Source organism: Oryx dammah, unplaced genomic scaffold (assembly GCF_014754425.2).
Source record: "Oryx dammah isolate SB20612 unplaced genomic scaffold, SCBI_Odam_1.1 HiC_scaffold_25, whole genome shotgun sequence".
Lineage (NCBI taxonomy): Eukaryota > Metazoa > Chordata > Mammalia > Artiodactyla > Bovidae > Oryx > Oryx dammah.
In genome coordinates this window covers 102,694,820-102,713,029 of record NW_024070209.1, presented here as the reverse complement: position 1 = coordinate 102,713,029, position 18,210 = coordinate 102,694,820, and the positions used below count along the sequence as shown (strand labels likewise).

Here is an 18,210-nt window from a genome sequence, read left to right as displayed (position 1 = left end):
TGGGGCAGGGACCCCGAGGGCTCCAAGGCGGCGCCCAGAGCAGGGTGTCCTGGGTCCAGCCAGGAGGGTGCCAGAACCCAGTGCAAGCGTGACAGGGCGGTGAGGGCCTGGCCCCGTGGGGAGGCCTGACCGGGCGACTGGCCCCTGCTGCAGGCTTCACTGGCCAGAACTGCGAGGAAAACATTGACGACTGTCCAGGGAACAGCTGCAAGAACGGAGGCGCCTGCGTGGACGGCGTGAACACCTACAACTGCCGCTGCCCCCCGGAGTGGACAGGTGCGCACAGCGGGCGGCTCGGAGGGGGGCACCTCTGCCCCTGGAGTCTGTCCCCATGGGGGGCAGGCAAAAGGGAGCTGAGATCTGAGATGGGAAGGATGCTGTGACCTGCAGCTGACTGCCCCCCCCACCAGGGTCTGAGGCTCCCCCCAACCCCCTGGAGCAGCACAGACATGGGTGGCACCAGCCCGTCTGTGTGAGCCATTTGCAGCCTGGCCCCAGGCTGGCCTGGCCACAATCAGGTCCCCGGTTTGAGCCCAGCTTGCTGGCCAGGACACAGGGATGCTGGCCAGCAGGATACAGGCCCTGCCCACAGGTGAGCGTGGACCCCAGTGCACCTGTGCCCACAGACCAGCCAGGCAAGAGCCCCCAGGTGCCAGGGGTGCAGGGGAAAGGCTGGCTCTGGCTGGCGGGGCTGGAGGAAGGCAGGAAGACTTCCTGGTCGAGGTGAGGGTCTCGGCTTGGTGGCGGGGGCTGGAGGCACCAACCGTCCCGGGCCCCCGCAGGTCAGTACTGCACAGAGGATGTGGATGAGTGCCAGCTCATGCCCAATGCCTGCCAGAACGGCGGGACCTGCCACAACACCCACGGCGACTACAACTGTGTGTGTGTCAACGGCTGGACGGGCGCAGACTGTAGCGAGAACATTGACGACTGCGCCAGCGCCTCCTGCTTCCGGGGCGCCACCTGCCACGACCGCGTGGCCTCCTTCTACTGCGAGTGTCCCCACGGCCGCACGGGTGAGCACCCAGCCTGTCCCCAGGCGGAGGGCCCTGGGGGGTCAGGCCTGGGCGAGGGGCCTCACACAGAAGCTCACACTGCAGCTTTGTGGGGCCCGTAAGGGGGGAACCCCAAGAGGGGCCTCCTGGTGTGAAGCGGCTGGCCGTGAGCCTCCCGGAATAGCTCCGGCATTGTAGGGCCCGCCACAGGGTCACTGGCTGTGTCCTGGCGGGGCCCCTCCCTGGGGAGCCGGGTGTGGGCAGTCAGTGTTCCCAGCCGGAGGAGGTGGGGGGACAGTGCCTCCGCTGACCCCCACCGCTGTGCCCAGGTCTGCTGTGCCACCTGAATGACGCCTGCATCAGCAACCCCTGCAATGAGGGCTCCAACTGCGACACCAACCCCGTCAATGGCAAGGCCATCTGCACTTGCCCCTCGGGGTACACGGGGCCGGCCTGCAGCCAGGATGTGGACGAGTGCTCGCTGGGTACGGGCAGCCAGGGGGCTGGGGAACCTGTTGGAAGTAGTCCGACGGGAGGAGGCGGGTCTGATGGGGGAGGCAGGCACACCCCCGACTGTTCCAGAGGCTAGGGTTCCCAGAGCAGCCCCTTACCCGTGCCGCATCCACCAAACCCCTCCCGCCCCCACCAGGTGCCAACCCCTGTGAGCACGCGGGCAAGTGCATCAACACGCTGGGCTCGTTCGAGTGCCAGTGTCTGCAGGGCTACACCGGCCCGCGCTGCGAGATCGACGTCAACGAGTGCGTATCGAACCCGTGTCAGAACGACGCCACCTGTCTGGACCAGATTGGGGAGTTCCAGTGTATCTGCATGCCTGGTACGCGGCCGGCCGCCCGCCCGACCCTGGGGGTGCGGAAGCCGCATCGCCTCTGCCCCCGGCCTCCATGCCCGCCCAAGCCGCAGCCTCCCCACAGTTATCTGGGGAGGCTCGAGCTTGGTCTCTGGGCGCAGTGGAGAGCAGGCGAGCGCTGGGCGGCTGGGTCGGCCCCGGGGAGCAGGTGTGGAGGGGCCGGGCGTTGCTGACCAGCCCGCTTCACCAGGCTACGAGGGTCTGCACTGCGAGGTGAACACGGACGAGTGCGCCAGCAGCCCCTGCCTGCAGAACGGCCGCTGCCTGGACAAGGTCAACGAGTTCGTGTGCCAGTGCCCCACGGGTGAGACGGCCCCGCCGCCCACCCTGCCGCTGCGTCAGGGCCGGTCAGGTCCCCCCACCCTGCCGCTGCGTCAGGGCCGGTCAGGTCCCCCCACCCTGCCCCTGCGTCAGGGCCGGTCAGGTCCCCCATGGTGGGAAGGGCGCCTAAGAGCCTCACCTCCGGAGTGTGGGGAGGCGGGGGTGGGTTGGTTTTCAGCCCCCAGGGGACAAAGCTGGGCCGGGGAGGGTTCCTGGCCCCCACCTCGCTGAGAAGCCCGGGGCCCAGAGACCCTCCTTCCTGCCTTCGTGCCCCAGCAGGAGGAGGGCCGGCCTGCCGCACCCACCTGCTTCTGCCAGCGGCAGTGGAAGTGATGGCTAGGAGGGTCTATGGAGCCTGTGAGGGCCCAGAGTCTGTCGCAGGGAAGGGCTGGGGGACGCCAGGCCCGGGGAGGTGTTGGGGGGTCAGAGCCCTGGACCTCCTGAGATGCAAATCAACTGTCCCAGACGCCTAGCCAGGAACCAAATTCTCAGCCCAGCCCAGCTGTAGCCATGGCAACCGTCCATCTTGGGCTGAGCCTCCTCTGAAGGGGGCAGGGCAGGAGGGCCAGGACCCCAGGGGTGTGCTCTGAAAGAGGGCAAGGAAAGGATACGGGCATTTGCCATTTGCCCAGCCCTGGCCAAAGCACTCTCGGGGGCCCCTCCTGGGCGCCCTCCGCCCCCCGACCTTGGCCAGCCAGGGCTTGGCTGTGGTGCTGTTGTGCCCCTGGCATCTGACCGCCATCCCCTCCCTGGCCACAGGCTTCACCGGGCACTTGTGCCAGTATGATGTGGACGAGTGTGCGAGCACACCCTGCAAGAACGGCGCTAAGTGCCTGGACGGGCCCAACACCTACACCTGCGTGTGCACAGAAGGTGCGGGACTGTGACCCCAGGCCAAGTTGGGGGGCAGAAGCAGGCGGTGGGGTCCGAGGAAGGGGCTGGTCAGAGGCTGAGGCTGAGGGGTGACCCCTCAGTCTGGAGGGGAACAAGAGCAGGGTGCGTCTCTGACCCCAGGCAGGTGGGGGGCGTGCCCCAGACATCCCCAGGCTTCCCTGGTGGGAACAAGAGGACCCTGGGTCTGCTTGATGGTGTCCTGGACAGCGTGGTAACCCAGAGAGTGGCCCCCCGCCCCTGCAGGCTACACGGGGCCCCACTGCGAGGTGGACATCGACGAGTGTGACCCCGACCCCTGCCACTACGGGTCCTGCAAGGACGGCGTGGCCACCTTCAGCTGCCTGTGCCAGCCGGGCTACACGGGCCACCACTGCGAGACCAACATCAACGAGTGCCACAGCCAGCCCTGCCGCCACGGGGGCTCCTGCCAGGACCGTGACAACTCCTACCTCTGCTTCTGCCTCAAGGGGACCACAGGTGCCCGGCCCCGGGCTGGTGCAGGGTTGCGGGCGGGTAGCTGAAGCTGTGGATGAGCGAGCTGGAGCACATGACCTCCTCTGGTCTCCCACCCCCAGGACCCAACTGCGAGATCAACCTGGACGACTGCGCGAGCAACCCCTGCGACTCCGGCACGTGTCTGGACAAGATTGACGGCTACGAGTGTGCGTGTGAGCCGGGCTACACAGGTGAGCCGCCCAGGATTCGGGGGCCTGCAGAGGGCTCTGCCCTGCTGCCCGCGTCAGGGCTTTGATTCAGGGGCTGAAGCTGCGCTCGCAGGTCAGGGTCTCGGGACTGTGGGGGCCCAGCTCTCAGGCCAGCAGCCTTGGCAGATGGCGGCAGAGGCTCTGGAAGGAACGGGGGTGGGGGGTGGGTCTGGCTGACGCTGGGGTGGACATCCTTGAGCCTGGCATGCCGGGTGAGAAGCAGCCCGGCAGGCCCGCAGTGGGGCCAGGCTCCCGGCGCACATGCTGCCCTCTGCCCCGAGCATGTCCAGCATGGGCCCTGGGTCCTGGGAGCAGAGCTTGTATCGGTGAGAGTCTGAACCTTGGGAGGGCCTGGGATGGAGTTGGGGGCGGAGAGGGAGACTGAGGCTCCGAGGGCAGGGAGCCCGGCCCCTCTGCCACTCCTGGTGTCTGAGCTGCCGGGCCACCCGCAGGGAGCATGTGCAACATCAACATTGACGAGTGCGCGGACAGCCCCTGCCACAACGGGGGCACCTGTGAGGACGGCATCAACGGCTTCACCTGCCGCTGCCCGGAGGGCTACCACGACCCCACCTGCCTGTCTGAGGTCAACGAGTGCAGCAGCAACCCCTGCATCCACGGGGCCTGCCGCGACAGCCTCAATGGGTGCGTCCTCGGAGCCCCGCCCTGGGGGCGGGGAGTGTAGGAGTGGGGAGCCAGCGGGTCTTGGGCGGAGCGGCCAGGTGCTCCCCAAGGACGGGTCTGCTGTGGGAGCCCTGAAGAGTGCCATGCACGGGCGCTCACTCGGCTCCTGGTCTGAGCCCAGCACTGCCCTCGGCTCCGCGGGTGCCCGGGGAACGCATCTGTGCCGAGGCGGCAGACCAGGGGTGAAATCTCTGAGATCTCTGAGAGTGGAAGTGGTGTCTTGGGTCGTGTCTGAGCCCCTTTGGGCTCCAGCTCAGTGGTAAAGAATCAGCCTGCAATGCAGGAGACCCAGGTTCGATTCCTGGGTCAGGAAGATCCCCTGGAGAAGGAAATGGCAATCCACTCCAGGATTCTTGCCTGGGAAATCCCATGGACAGAGGAGCCTGGCGGGCTAGTCCATGGGGTTGCGAGAGCTGGAAACGACTTAGCAACTAAACCACCACTGAGCTTCCGTAAGGAGGCTGCTAAGGTCATCCGAGGCTGAGGCTGGGGGCCGGGGCCTTCCGTCCCACCCCGACCGTGAGGACGGGAGAGGGGCTGCAGTACAAGTTAATCACTAACGGCCAGTGACTTATTCAGTCACTCCTGTGTGAGGAAGCCTCCATAAAAAGGCCAAATGCGGGAGTTCAGAGAGCTTCCGGGTTGGCGAACAGGTGCTGGGATGGGGCGGGGACCAGCTCTGAGCCTTCCCCATCCTTGGCCCCGTACACCTCTTCCATTGGGCCGTTCCAAGTTTTCCTGCTTATAGTAAACCATTGATCTAGTAAGTCAAACAGTTTTTCTGAGTTTCGTGAGCCCTTTCTGCAAATTTCAAAGGACGAGGTCTGGTTCCTGGCTGTTTGGTCAGAAGTAGAGGTGACAACTTGGGGCTTGGGGTTAGTGTCTGACCTGGGGCCAGTCTGGTGGGTCCCATCCCTCTCTGGGGGATGGGGGGCCAGTCTTTGCTGACTCCAGGCACTTAGGGCCAGGACTGGGTTGCGGGACACCCAGCTGGTGTGGGAACCCTGCCCATATATGTGGTGCCAGAATATTAGAGTGTAGAGAAGCTGACATTTAGTTTCCGACACCCACTACGTGCCTGGCATTGGCTCTGTCTAAATGGGGTGATGGACGTGGCAGGGACCACACGCCCTCGTTTTGCACAGAGAGGGTAAGCTGCCTGTTCAGGGTCACACAGCAAGTGAACAGTGGATGGTCTCCTGACCACTGCTCTGAACTGGGCACTGTCCCAAACCCTTACCACTGTCTTAGTCGAGGCAGGCTATTTAAAGTCGTTTAAAGGACTCCAAGGGTCAGAGTGGACCAGTGTCTCCATCTAATCAGGTTGTAAGACGGTGGCAGAGTCTGGGTTGCTCCCAGCCTAGGCCCCGCCCTCTCTGGCTACACCTGAGCCACCGTGTGGTCGCCTCTGCAGGTACAAGTGTGACTGTGACCCCGGGTGGAGTGGGGCCAACTGTGACGTCAACAACGATGAGTGTGAGTCAAACCCCTGCGTCAACGGAGGCACCTGCAAGGACATGACCAGCGGCTACGTGTGCGCCTGCCGGGAGGGCTTCAGTGGTGAGTGGGACGGGGGCTGCTGGTCCCAGCGCAGGCCCTGGGGGCCGCGTGGAGCCCGGACACACGCCAGCCGTCGAGAACGCCGGTGGCTCCTGGACCGGCTGGTGTGGGTTCCCAGGCCCCGGGCTCAGTGCAGGGCTTTTTCTCCACGCCAGGCAGAACTTGGCCATAGCACCTGGGGCGACGGCTACACCGACTGCATTTTCTCTCTCCAGGGCCCAACTGCCAGACCAACATCAACGAGTGCGCGTCCAACCCGTGTCTGAACCAGGGCACGTGTATCGATGACGTGGCAGGGTACAAATGCAACTGTCTCTTGCCCTATACAGGTATGGGCGGGGCCTGGGGCTGTGCGCTTGGGGCCTGGAGGGCAGGGGCGGGGCCTGTGGTGTGGGCTGGTCTGGAGGGCAGGGGCGGGGCCTGTGGTGTGGGCTGGTCTGGAGGGCAGGGGCGGGGCCTGGAGGGCAGGGGCGGGGCCTTGGCAGGTGGCTCAGGTGGCTGAGGTGCGAGGCGGCCTTCTTGGGCTGGCCTTGTCTGCATCCCTCTGCAGGCATCCCAGAGGCCCTGCTCTGTACTCCGAGCCTTAGGCCTGGCTGCGTTAGGGCCTTGCCCTGCAGGTGTCTTTGCTCATAAAATAACCAGGTGCCTGGGAGAAAATTTGAGCACAAGCAAGTCCCTACTTGGGGGACCTGCCTGGGAGGGTGGCCCCCTTGGCGATGGAGCTGGGTCTGGGCTGTCAGCCTCCCCGCCTGCCGTTCAGGCTGCCCTGGGGGTAGGGGGGCCAGACTGCCCTCCCCATCGCTGGCGAGGCCTGAGGGAGTCCTTTGATGGCGGGCCCTCTTTGTGTGGGGAAACAAGGAGCCCTGTGTTCCTGCTGAGAGTGGCGGGAGACGGGTCCCTGGCATCTCAGCTGCCGCCATTGGCCCGGCTGGGGGAGGCGGGATGTGGGTCCCCTCCTAAAGAGAGATTTGGCAAGTGTTAAAAAATGGAAGTCACGAGTGCTCAGGCCACCAGGCCCCCCGGGGATGGGGCAGGGAGTGCTGCCGTTGGGGACGGTCCTGAGAGGCCCCCATAGGCAGGGGTGGGGCCCGTGACTGCGGTTCCCACGCCACTGGCGGCCTGTGGCCCGAGCAGTGTTTTCTTTGACCGAAGCTGGGGACCTGGACTTTCTCTCCTCCGCCGGTGAGGAAACGCCCCCTCCCCGGTGGCCGCCCAGGGCGCACCCGAGTCCCTTTCGGACACGCTGCCATCGGGGCTGGCGGCCGGCGGGGAGGGGCTGGCCTGTGCTGACCCGCTTCCCGTCCGCCCGCTTCCTGCTTCCCTCTGCACAATTGTCGGAAACCCTGGCGAATTTCCTGCCGGCTGGGGTCACTGTGGAAACCGATAGAATGAAAGGCCCGGGACGGTCACCCCCGCGGGCCGGGGAGATAATAGGCGGCCGGGAAGATAACGCTTCCTCGCGGGCTCGGGACATGGCCCCGTGGGCCGTAAACAGGAAACCCCGCGTTGGGCTCTCAGGGAGGAAAGGTCACCCGGAGTGCCGGGGGTCCAGGCAGACTCCCGCTCCCACCCGGGGTCCTGACGCCGTGTCCAATGCTCCCCTGATAAGCAGCCATCCTGAGGGCTGAGGCTGGCACGTTCCGTGCAGTCACAGCCTTGGTTCAGGGGCCTCCTGGGATGGGCACTAGCCGCCCGAGGCACCGAACCCCTGGACTCAGCTCCCAGGCCGCCGGCTCAGTGCGGGGCCCTCTGCCATCAGCAGGGCACGAGGCTGGGAGCCGGTCCGGGGCCCCTGCGATGTGGGTGGGGGGGTTGTCAGGCCCAGCCCAGCCCTTGCTCCTGGCACTATCGGGGGGTGGGGCCCAGGCCGTTCCCCCAGCCTGTGGGGGCCCAAGGGTTCCCCTGGTTCACGTTCAGGCGCTCACACAGCCAGGGTCCCGGTGCCCCGCTGTATGTCCCCCTCACCCCCCCCACGCAGGGCAACCAGACGTGCTTTGACGGTAGAACCACCCGTTGACAGTGGCTGCCGGGGCCTCTGTCAGGACTTGCCCGGGGCATTGACCTCTGGCCGGGGCTCGCGGAGGGCTCATCACCCTGCCCCTCCCTCCCAGGGGCCACGTGTGAGGTGGTGCTGGCCCCGTGTGCCGCCGGGCCCTGCAGAAACGGCGGTGAGTGTCGGGAGTCAGAGGACTATGAGAGCTTCTCCTGCGCCTGCCCCACGGGCTGGCAGGGTGAGTCCAGGGGGTGGGGGGACATAGAGAGGCTTGGAGAGGCTCGGGGGCCACGGGCTGGCAGGGGGAGTCCAGGGGACGCTGGTACTGGGTGGGGGGAGGCTGGGAGAGGCTCGAGGGCCACAGACTGGCAGGGTGAGCCCAGGGGGATGGGGTGGAGAAGCTCGGAGAGGCTTGGGGGCCACGGGCTGGCAGGGTAAGCCCAGGGGCCGGGGAGACGGGGGTGGGGAGGGTCGGGAGCTTCAGGCGACTCTTGCTAGTGAGCCCCCGTCCTTGGGGGATGAACCAGTGGGCTGCAGGGTCCTCCCAGGCTTGCAGATCTGTCTCCTGCTTGGCCCCAAGTCAGGGGGCAGCCCTTTGGAGAGTCCCCCTTCCCTGGACGCCCCCAGAGGGTCGTCCTGCGGCAGTAGAGGGCCTGCTCCGGGGGGGGCGGGCAGTGCCCCGTGGGTACTGGCTGAGCCAGCGGCTCCCCCGTCCCCTTCCCCAGGGCAGACCTGCGAGATCGACATCAACGAGTGCGTGAAGAGCCCGTGCCGCGCGGGCGCCTCCTGCCAGAACACCAACGGCGGCTACCGCTGCCACTGCCAAGCGGGCTACACGGGGCGCAACTGCGAGACGGACATCGACGACTGCCGGCCCAGTGAGTGGCTGGCCGGCCCCGCCCGCCTCTCAGACGTCCAGACCCGGGTCCCCAGGCGGGCGCAGGGCAGGGAGCGTGCCAGGGTTACGTGAGAGGCTGGGCAGCGCAGTACCCGGGTGCAGGCTTGGCGCCGGCAGCCCTCTCGATCCAGCTGGACCTTTCGGAAGGGCACCTGGTTGGAGGCCGGAGGAAGTGCTGGGGCGGGGCTGGGTGGCTGCTGTCGGCCAGCGAGGTGGTCGCGGGCGGTTCCCGGGGCTGTGGTGCCAGGCTGATGGGCCCCCAACTCGTCCATCCTAGCATCTCCCAGCCGGACTCCCGGGCTCCTCTCCCCGGGGCCGCAGCTGTCCTGTCCAGCGTGGCTCTTAACCTAGTTCTTGTCCTGACCCCTGAGGAATGGGGCTCACGCGACCTGGGGTCCAAGAGAGGCCAAGTACCTCATCTGGCATTACCAGCAGGCACGGAAGCCTGTGGCCACGGCCTGTGTGGGTCTCACTGTTAAGCCTGCCCACCCTTATGGCCTGGGCACCGGGAGCTCGTGGGGTAGCGTAGACCCGAAGCTCACAATGCAGCCTGCTGGACTGGGCTCCCTGCAGAACACCCCGGGGGCAGTGCTAGGAGCCCAGAGCTTTGGTCGCCCTGGCAGAGGTGGCCAGCTCTCAGGCCTGCCCTCCGGTCCCCTCGCAGACCCATGCCACAACGGGGGCTCCTGCACAGACGGCGTCAACACGGCCTTCTGCGACTGCCTGCCTGGCTTCCAGGGCGCCTTCTGCGAGGAGGACATCAACGAGTGTGCCAGCAACCCCTGCCGCAACAGCGCCAACTGCACTGACTGCGTGGACGGGTACACCTGTACCTGCCCCACGGGCTTCAGTGGCATCCACTGCGAGAATAACACGCCTGACTGCACGGAGAGGTGCGAGGGGCCACGGGTGCATGCAGCCGGCTACGGGGCCATGCACAGCGCCGGCAGACCTGTGTACCCAGCGGGTGTCCACCTGGGGGCGGGCACTTGTTGCCAGTGCGAGACACTGCTCCTCCTGAAAGGGCCGTTGTCCATTCTCCCTTGTGGCTTAGAAGCAGGAGCCCTGTGGTTTATCCTCAGGAACTGCTGTTCCTCCTTCCATCAGCCGGGGACCTCGTAACTGGCGTGTGTCCTCATTTGCCTTGGCTGCGAGGAAGCTCGGCATGGACCGTCACACTTATCCCCAGTTTCTAGCATTTATCTCCCACGCAGTCTGGTTTCTGCTCATTTTTGTCTTGATCGTGACACACCTGTGTGCGATATGAAGCTCCTCTTAGCACGAGTTCTAAAGAAGGCAGAGGAAGGAGTGTGGTGTGGGGTGGTGTGAGGGTCTGGGGTCCCCTGGCACTCCTCTGGCCTCCCTGAGGTCAGCCAGGGTGTTGCCGGCCTGTCCTGACGCCCAGACCCCTGTGGCCACCCTGATTGGCGGTGAGGGTGCTGGCATGGACGTACCTGCTTGGGCAGGGTCCTGCCCCCAACTCACCCCCTTGCTGCCTGCCCACCTCCAGCTCCTGCTTCAACGGTGGCACCTGTGTGGACGGCATCAACTCCTTCACCTGCCTGTGTCCACCCGGCTTCACCGGCAGCTACTGCCAGCACGACGTCAACGAGTGTGACTCTCGGCCCTGCCTGCACGGCGGCACCTGCCAGGACAGCTACGGCGCCTACAAGTGCCGCTGCCCGCAGGGCTACACGGGCCTCAACTGCCAGGTGAGGGCGGGCCCCGGCGCGCACGCCAGGCACCTTGGCCACGCGGCGGGGCCCCTCGCTCGGATTCCAGCTGGCCCTCCTACCCTGGAGAGCCGAGCAGGGGGCAGATAAAGAGGCAGAGGTGGTGAGCAGGGCAGTTTCCAGCTCAGGTAGCAGAGGCTTAGGGAGCAAAAACAAGGACCAGCTGTTGGGGGGGGGGAGGCAGCTAAACGCCAGTGTTTTCATGGAGACTGTGTACAAGTATCAGAGGTTTATCTTCTTTAAAGATGTTCACACGCGAAACACCAATTAGAAGAGAGCTGTTTCCTTCTTAAGAAAAATCTTCCTTCAAGGAAAGGCAGCCTGTTGTCTGGATTCACCACCAAGGGCCCAGAGCAAGAGAGGGGTCCCCGCAGCCGCAGTTGCTCCTGAGCAGGGGAGACCCCGTGGGCCTCGGTGTCCACTTCTGTGGACTGGGGGGAGGTCATGGGCCACCTTGGGCGTGAGGGTCTCTGGCGCCCATGTGTGTCTGCCCCTGGGTGGGCTGGGCCCGTGGGGGCTGGCTGGTGGGGCGCAAGCGAGGCTGCCCCCTCGTCCCCAGACCCTCGTGCGCTGGTGCGACTCATCTCCCTGCAAGAATGGCGGCCGGTGCTGGCAGACCAACGCGCTGTACCGCTGTGAGTGCCACAGCGGCTGGACCGGCCTCTACTGTGACGTGCCCAGCGTCTCCTGCGAGGTGGCCGCGCGGCAGCAAGGTAACCAGCCCAGGCTTCTCCGTGCCCACCAGGCGTCCGACCTCTGAGGTCAGGAGGTGTGCTGCCCACGGCGCGAGGCAGCCCCTGGGGAGGGGAGCTGGGGCCTCACGCTCCGCCCGCTGCCTCCCCTGCAGGTATCAACGTGACCCACCTGTGCCGGAATGGGGGCCTCTGCATGAACGCGGGCAACACACACCACTGCCACTGCCAGGCCGGCTACACGGGCAGCTACTGCGAGGAGCAGGTGGACGAGTGCTCGCCCAGCCCCTGCCAGAATGGGGCCACCTGCACCGACTACCCCGGTGGCTACTCCTGTGAGGTGGGCACCCGTCCCTGGGGCAGGGGTGTGTGTGTCTGGCCTGAGTGCCACTGAGGGCCAGGCCCTGGGCTGGGAGCCAGGGCGGCAGGGAAGACTAGACCCATAGATGTGTGCTGCGTTCAGTCCCATCAGGGGAGGGCTGGGTAATCAGGAAAGACTGCCTGGAGGAGCTGTCCTCTGGGAGCACCTGCAAGAGGAAGACCCTGAGGAGTAGGGCAGGGTTCCCCTCCCCCAGATTCACCCGCCTCTACACTAACTCCCACCATGGGAAGTGAACCGCAGCTTACCAGGGCCCTTACCAGGGTCTCCATCTGGGTCCTTCTGGTAGGAGGGCTTTGCGAGGCAAGAGGGCAGCTCACGGGGCCCCGTCAGCCCGCACAGGGGTAGGGGCCACAACCCGGCTGCCTGCTGAGGCTCAGGCCCACGCCTCACTGTCCCCCTCAGTGTGTGCCCGGCTACCACGGGGTGAACTGCTCTGAGGAGGTGAACGAGTGCCTGTCCCAGCCCTGCCAGCACGGAGGCACCTGCATCGACCTCACCAACACCTACAAGTGCTCCTGCCCCCGCGGCACACAGGGTAGGCTTGGCCACACGTTGGGAGGGAGTCTGGTGGGCTGGTTGCCAGCGTCCAGCTCCTGGGCATCTGACCCCCGGCCGGGGCACACCTGTGGGAGGCGTGGGGCTTGAGAGCGGCCGCGTGGGATCTGATGGCGCCTGGCCTGCAGGCGTGCACTGCGAGATCAACGTGGACGACTGCAACCCCCCCATCGACCCCGTGTCCCGGGGCCCCAAGTGCTTTAACAACGGCACCTGCGTGGACCAGGTGGGCGGCTATAGCTGCACCTGCCCGCCCGGCTTTGTGGGTGAGCGCTGCGAGGGTGACGTCAACGAGTGCCTGTCCAACCCCTGCGACGCCCGTGGCACCCAGAACTGTGTGCAGCGCGTCAACGCCTTCCACTGCGAGTGCCGCGCCGGCCACACCGGTGGGTGCCGCCCTGTTCGGGGGGGGTGGGCGGTGCTGGAGGCGGGGGGCCAGTGCCTCATGCCACTCTTGTCCCCAGGGCGCCGCTGCGAGTCGGTCATTAACGGCTGCAAGGACAGACCCTGCAAGAACGGGGGTAGCTGTGCGGTGGCCTCCAACACGGCCCGCGGGTTCATCTGCAAATGCCCAGCGGTAGGTGCCATGGGCAGCAGGTGGTGGAGAGGGCTTCTGGTCTGAAGGGGGCAGGAGGACACCCCTGCTCAGCACACCCAGCGCCCGGGGGTGGCCAGAACCTCCCCGCCCCATCCCGCCGCCCCTCCAGCCTGCGGGTAAGCTAGAGGGCAAAAGGTGGCTCGTGTGTCCAGACTCCACCCTCCGCGTTCCCCTCGAGACAGTGTTTTTTGGTCTTTATGTTTAGAGCGGTTTAGTAGAAAATTGGTGCAGGAGGGTTCCTGTGTAGCCTCGCCCCCTGCATACCCAGCTTTCCCGTTATTAACATCTTGCTCTCCTGTGGGCTTCCCTGGTGGCTCAGACAGTAAAGAGTCTGCCTGCAGTGCGGGAGGCCAGGGCTCGATCCCTGGGTCAGGAAGATCCCCTGGAGAAGGCAATGGCACCCCACTCCAGTACTCTTGCCTGGGAAATCCCATCGACGGAGGAGCCTGGTAGGCTACAGTCCTTGGGGTCGCGAAGAGTTGGACACGACTGAGCGACTTCCCTTTCAGTTTTCACTTTCACACACTGGAGAAGGAAATGGCAACCCACTCCAGTGTTCTTGCCTGGAGAATCCCAGGGACGGGGGGAGCCTGGTGGGCTGCCGTCTATGGGGTCGCACAGAGTCGGACACGACTGAAGCGACTCAGCAGCAGCAGCAGCAGCGAGTGGTCTATACGCTGACACGTTAAGTCCAGTCCACTCCATGTCATGTGTTCCTTCGGTCTGACACACACGCAGTGCTATGAGACCCCTGTGCAGGATCCCAGGAGGTTGTTAGTTTGCCCTAAAAGTGCCCCAGGCTCCTACTGTGCCCACCCCTCCCTCCTTCCCTCCCGACTCCTGGGAAACCCCCACCCCCGAGCGTTTCATGTTGACTTTCTTTTAAAAGGAAAGGCCACCAGCCCTTGTGGGGGGTGCGGGGCGCAATGGAGCGGCCAGGCGTGTCCCCAGCACTTGGGGGGGGGCAGCTCACCCCTCACACCCACGCGGCCCCTCCCGCAGGGCTTCGAGGGCGCCACGTGCGAGAACGACGCCCGCAGCTGCGGGAGCCTGCGGTGCCTGAACGGCGGCACGTGCATCGCGGGCCCGCGCAGCCCCACCTGCCTGTGCCTGGGTCCCTTCACCGGCCCCGAGTGCCAGTTCCCAGCCAGCAGCCCCTGCGTGGGTGCCAACCCTTGCTACAACCAGGGCATCTGTGAGCCCACCGCTGAGAGCCCCTTCTACCGCTGCCGCTGCCCCGCCAAGTTCAACGGGCTCCTGTGCCACATCCTGGACTACAGCTTCGGGGGCGGCGTGGGCCTTGACATCCCCCCGCCGCAGATCGAGGAGACCTGCGAGCTCCCTGGCTGCCGCGAGGAGGCCGGCAACAAGGTCTGCAGCCTGCAGTGCAACAACCACGCGTGCGGCTGGGACGGCGGCGACTGCTCCCTCAACTTCGACGACCCCTGGCAGAACTGTACACAGTCTCTGCAGTGCTGGAAGTACTTCAGCAACGGCCGCTGCGACAGCCAGTGCGACTCGGCCGGCTGCCTCTTCGACGGCTTCGACTGCCAGCGTGCAGAAGGCCAGTGCAAGTGAGGCCCGCGGGGACGCCGCTAAGCGTCCATGGTGTCCCACGGGGCTGGTGGGGGCAGGCGAGGGGGCTGTCCGCTCACCAGCAGTAGCAGAGCAGGCGGGAGGAGGACGCTGAGCTTCGCGGGCAGGGCAGCGCACAGCCGGGTGCTGGCCGAGGGCCTCCGGGTGGACAGGGGCAGGCGTGGCCCTGGGGGACCTGGGCGCGGAGGGAGCCCTGAGCTGTTGCCGTGTGCCCCCAGCCCCCTGTACGACCAGTACTGCAAGGACCACTTCAGGGATGGGCACTGCGACCAGGGCTGCAACAGTGCGGAGTGCGAGTGGGACGGGCTGGACTGCGCGGAGCACGTGCCCGAGCGGCTGGCGGCCGGCACGCTAGTGCTGGTGGTACTCATGCCGCCCGAGCAGCTGCGAAACCGCTCCCTGCACTTCCTGCGCGAGCTCAGCCGCCTGCTGCACACCAACGTGGTCTTCAGGCGCGACGCCAGCGGCCAGCAGATGATCTTTCCTTACTACGGCCGCGAGGAGGAGCTGCACAAGCACCCCGTCAGGCGCTCCGCGGGCGGCGGGGCCCCGCTGCTCCCAGGCGGCGCGGGCAGACGCCGGCGCAGGGAGCTGGACCCCATGGACGTCCGCGGGTGAGCGAGCCCCTCCTGGCGGCCTCCACGCCCTGACCCTCAGGGATGCCCCCCTCCCAGAGAGGGCAGCGCTGTCCTCCCGAGATGGGGAAAGAGACCTGGGATTTCAGCTCCCGTGACGGGCGAGCGGCAGAGATGGCATTCCCGCCCGGGCTCGGCTCTCACGGAGGCGAGGGGCCGGGCTCCGGACACCTCCATCCGCCCGAGATGGGGACCAAGGCTGCCCGGGGCTCTGCAGGAACCCCACTGCTGGCAGGGGAGCACTCTGAGGAGTGTCCATGTGAGCACCGTGGGTGCCCTGCTGGTGCTGGACACGGCGGGCCCTCAGGGCCAGTGTGCACCTCCAGGCTTGTTCCTGTCCAGACCCAGCTCTCCGCCTCCCCAGGCTGCCCCCCTGGGGTTCTGGGAGCACCCTCTCTCCCCGCCCATCCATCAGGGTGACACCACAGGAGCCAGAGCCCATCCCTGGGGGGCAGGCCGGCCGGGCGGGCGCCAGGAGTGGGCCGGCGCCCAAGCCCCCCTGACCTAGGCTCTCCCCTGCCACCCCAGGTCCATCGTCTACCTGGAGATTGACAACCGGCAGTGCGTCCAGTCGTCCTCCCAGTGCTTCCAGAGCGCCACGGACGTGGCCGCCTTCCTGGGTGCGCTGGCCTCGCTGGGCAGCCTCAACATCCCCTACAAGATCGAGGCTGTGCAGAGTGAGTGGCCGGCCCTGCTCCCCCAGCCGCACTCCCATGGGAGCTCTGGACCATCCTGGGAGGGTTGTGCATGGGAGGCGGTCTCCCAGGTCACCCCCCACCCCAGGATGTTCTTGTTCTTTGCACCAGTTGCCACCCACGGGGGTGTGTGTCACGCCATCCAGAGTTCGGAGAGCGCTTTTCTGGGGTTTCCCACCCGGCATGCTCTCGCTCCCCTAGCAACAGCTGTCTGTGAGGCTGGCCCAGGGGAGTCCACACATCCACCAGCAAATTCGGGGGTGGGGGGTGAGGGGGTGGAGACTTTTCTCGCCCCACCCCTTCCTCCCGATTTTTCTTTGTTGGGTATTATTTCAAAATCATTACGGTTTTTTTTTTTTTTTTTTAAAGAGAGAGAAAGCAAAGAATTGATCGATGTCATGTGAAGTGTTGAAGTTTGTATCTGGAAAATCCCCCTAAATCCTTTGTCTTAACAGCTCGATGCGAGTGCAGCGATTTGAAGTTGCCTAATCCTTCTCCCTTAAAGGAGAAAAAAGTAAAAGCTGTCTCCAGATAGCCGGCTGGTGCAGGAGAGAATTTAGCGATAGTTTGCAATTCTGATTAATCGCGTAGAAAATGACCTTATTTTGGGGGGCGGGATGGAGGCGAGCGGGCGAGGACGCGCCGGGCCGCGGAGCCAGTGCGCTGCCCCCGGCCGCCGGCCTGCCTGGCTGCGCGGCCTGATGTCCGGGCGCCCGCCCGCATCCGCTGTGCCCGCAGGTGAGACAGTGGAGCCGCCCCCGCCCCCGCCGCTGCACTTCATGTACGTGGCCGTGGTGGCCTTCGTGCTGCTGTTCTTCGTGGGCTGCGGGGTGCTGCTGTCGCGGAAGCGCCGGCGGCAGCATGGCCAGCTCTGGTTCCCCGAGGGCTTCAAGGTGTCGGAGGCCAGCAAGAAGAAGCGGCGCGAGCCCCTCGGCGAGGACTCCGTGGGCCTCAAGTCAGTGGACGCGGCGGGGCGTCTGGGTGGGGGCCGGGCTTGCGGGAGGCGGGGCTGCCCCCTCCCCTCCTCCGCGGCCCCTCCTGGGGCCCTGGGCACGCACGGGGCCTGGAAGGCGAGGGGAATCTCCGTGGACCCCCGCTCCCCGCGCTTAGTCCCACCTCCCCCCGACCCAATCACCCCCAGGCCCCTGAAGAACTCTTCGGACGGCGCCCTCATGGACGACAACCAGAACGAGTGGGGCGACGAGGGCCTGGAGGCCAAGAAGTTCCGGGTGAGTCGGGGCTCCAGAATCCCCACCCCGCCCCGCCCCGCCCCACGGGGTGTGACCCTCTGCTCCACGCCCTTCCTTAGTTCGAGGAGCCCGTGGTCCTCCCTGATCTGGACGACCAGACAGACCACCGGCAGTGGACCCAGCAGCACCTGGACGCCGCTGACCTGCGCGTGTCTGCCATGGCCCCCACGCCTCCCCAGGGCGAGGCGGATGCCGACTGCATGGATGTGAACGTCCGCGGGCCGGGTAGGTGTGGCTGGCCAGACACCGCCGCCCCCCACCCGGGGCTCCACCCCCAGGCACCTGGTGGCGCTGGGCAGCCCGCGCTTCCCTGACCTGGTGACTCGCCCGCCCCCGTCCCAAGCCTCAGGGTCGGTACCTGAAAACTCCCTGGGCCTTGGAGGCGGTGAGAACCCCCAGGAGCTGGTCAGCCTCTTCGTGGCCTCCCCTCTCGGAGTGCAGGTCTCAAACCGTGCTCTGCGCTCTGAGTTGGTTTCTTCTTTCAAAATGCGTCTTTTGAGACATCCAGAGTGCCTGTTAGCTTACCTCCTGTGTCTCCTGGATGGGGCTGTGGGTGAAGGTCTCAGGCAAGTCAGGAAGCGGAGCCCTGACTTGGTTCTGCCCTCGGGGAGCTTGGACGGATTACACTGGCGTTGGGCAGTGTGGCTGTATGCACTGGGCTTCTGTGGGCCATGTCCCCGCTGAGGTCTGTTATCCCTGGGAGCAGCTGCCAGGGGCCAGCCTTCCTCACCTGGCCCCGTCCCCCGTCCTGCCCCCCTGCAGACGGCTTCACGCCCCTCATGATCGCCTCCTGCAGCGGAGGGGGCCTAGAGACAGGCAACAGCGAGGAGGAAGAGGACGCGCCCGCGGTCATCTCGGACTTCATCTACCAGGGCGCCAGCCTGCACAACCAGACGGACCGCACCGGCGAGACCGCCCTGCACTTGGCCGCCCGCTACTCGCGCTCCGACGCGGCCAAGCGCCTGCTGGAGGCCAGCGCGGACGCCAACATACAGGACAACATGGGGCGCACCCCCCTGCACGCAGCTGTGTCTGCCGATGCGCAGGGCGTCTTCCAGGTGGGCAGCCACTCACGTGCCCTTCTGCACGCCCTCACCTGCCTTCCCTCCTTCCTGATCTGGCCCCAGAGCCCTGATTCCAAGCCTGGCCAGAGCAGG

General features: G+C 66.0%; 1 protein-coding gene across 1 annotated transcript in view; it reads left to right on the top strand.

Annotated features, from left to right (window-relative positions):
* The window catches only part of NOTCH1 (notch receptor 1), a 45,522-nt gene that overhangs the window by 21,733 nt on the left and 5,579 nt on the right, over window positions 1-18,210 (top strand). Inside the window, exons 5-31 of the mRNA XM_040225539.1 lie at window positions 154-276; window positions 783-1,016; window positions 1,325-1,480; window positions 1,645-1,830; window positions 2,054-2,167; window positions 2,944-3,057; window positions 3,322-3,555; window positions 3,654-3,764; window positions 4,235-4,427; window positions 5,881-6,026; window positions 6,242-6,355; window positions 8,138-8,257; window positions 8,745-8,897; window positions 9,582-9,810; window positions 10,428-10,629; window positions 11,210-11,363; window positions 11,498-11,682; window positions 12,127-12,259; window positions 12,408-12,665; window positions 12,744-12,856; window positions 13,880-14,451; window positions 14,692-15,087; window positions 15,637-15,785; window positions 16,542-16,758; window positions 16,945-17,032; window positions 17,113-17,278; window positions 17,816-18,111. Of these exons, the coding sequence (XP_040081473.1) occupies window positions 154-276; window positions 783-1,016; window positions 1,325-1,480; window positions 1,645-1,830; window positions 2,054-2,167; window positions 2,944-3,057; window positions 3,322-3,555; window positions 3,654-3,764; window positions 4,235-4,427; window positions 5,881-6,026; window positions 6,242-6,355; window positions 8,138-8,257; window positions 8,745-8,897; window positions 9,582-9,810; window positions 10,428-10,629; window positions 11,210-11,363; window positions 11,498-11,682; window positions 12,127-12,259; window positions 12,408-12,665; window positions 12,744-12,856; window positions 13,880-14,451; window positions 14,692-15,087; window positions 15,637-15,785; window positions 16,542-16,758; window positions 16,945-17,032; window positions 17,113-17,278; window positions 17,816-18,111 (5,156 nt within the window). The remainder of the gene's footprint in view (window positions 1-153; window positions 277-782; window positions 1,017-1,324; window positions 1,481-1,644; window positions 1,831-2,053; window positions 2,168-2,943; window positions 3,058-3,321; window positions 3,556-3,653; window positions 3,765-4,234; window positions 4,428-5,880; window positions 6,027-6,241; window positions 6,356-8,137; window positions 8,258-8,744; window positions 8,898-9,581; window positions 9,811-10,427; window positions 10,630-11,209; window positions 11,364-11,497; window positions 11,683-12,126; window positions 12,260-12,407; window positions 12,666-12,743; window positions 12,857-13,879; window positions 14,452-14,691; window positions 15,088-15,636; window positions 15,786-16,541; window positions 16,759-16,944; window positions 17,033-17,112; window positions 17,279-17,815; window positions 18,112-18,210) is intronic.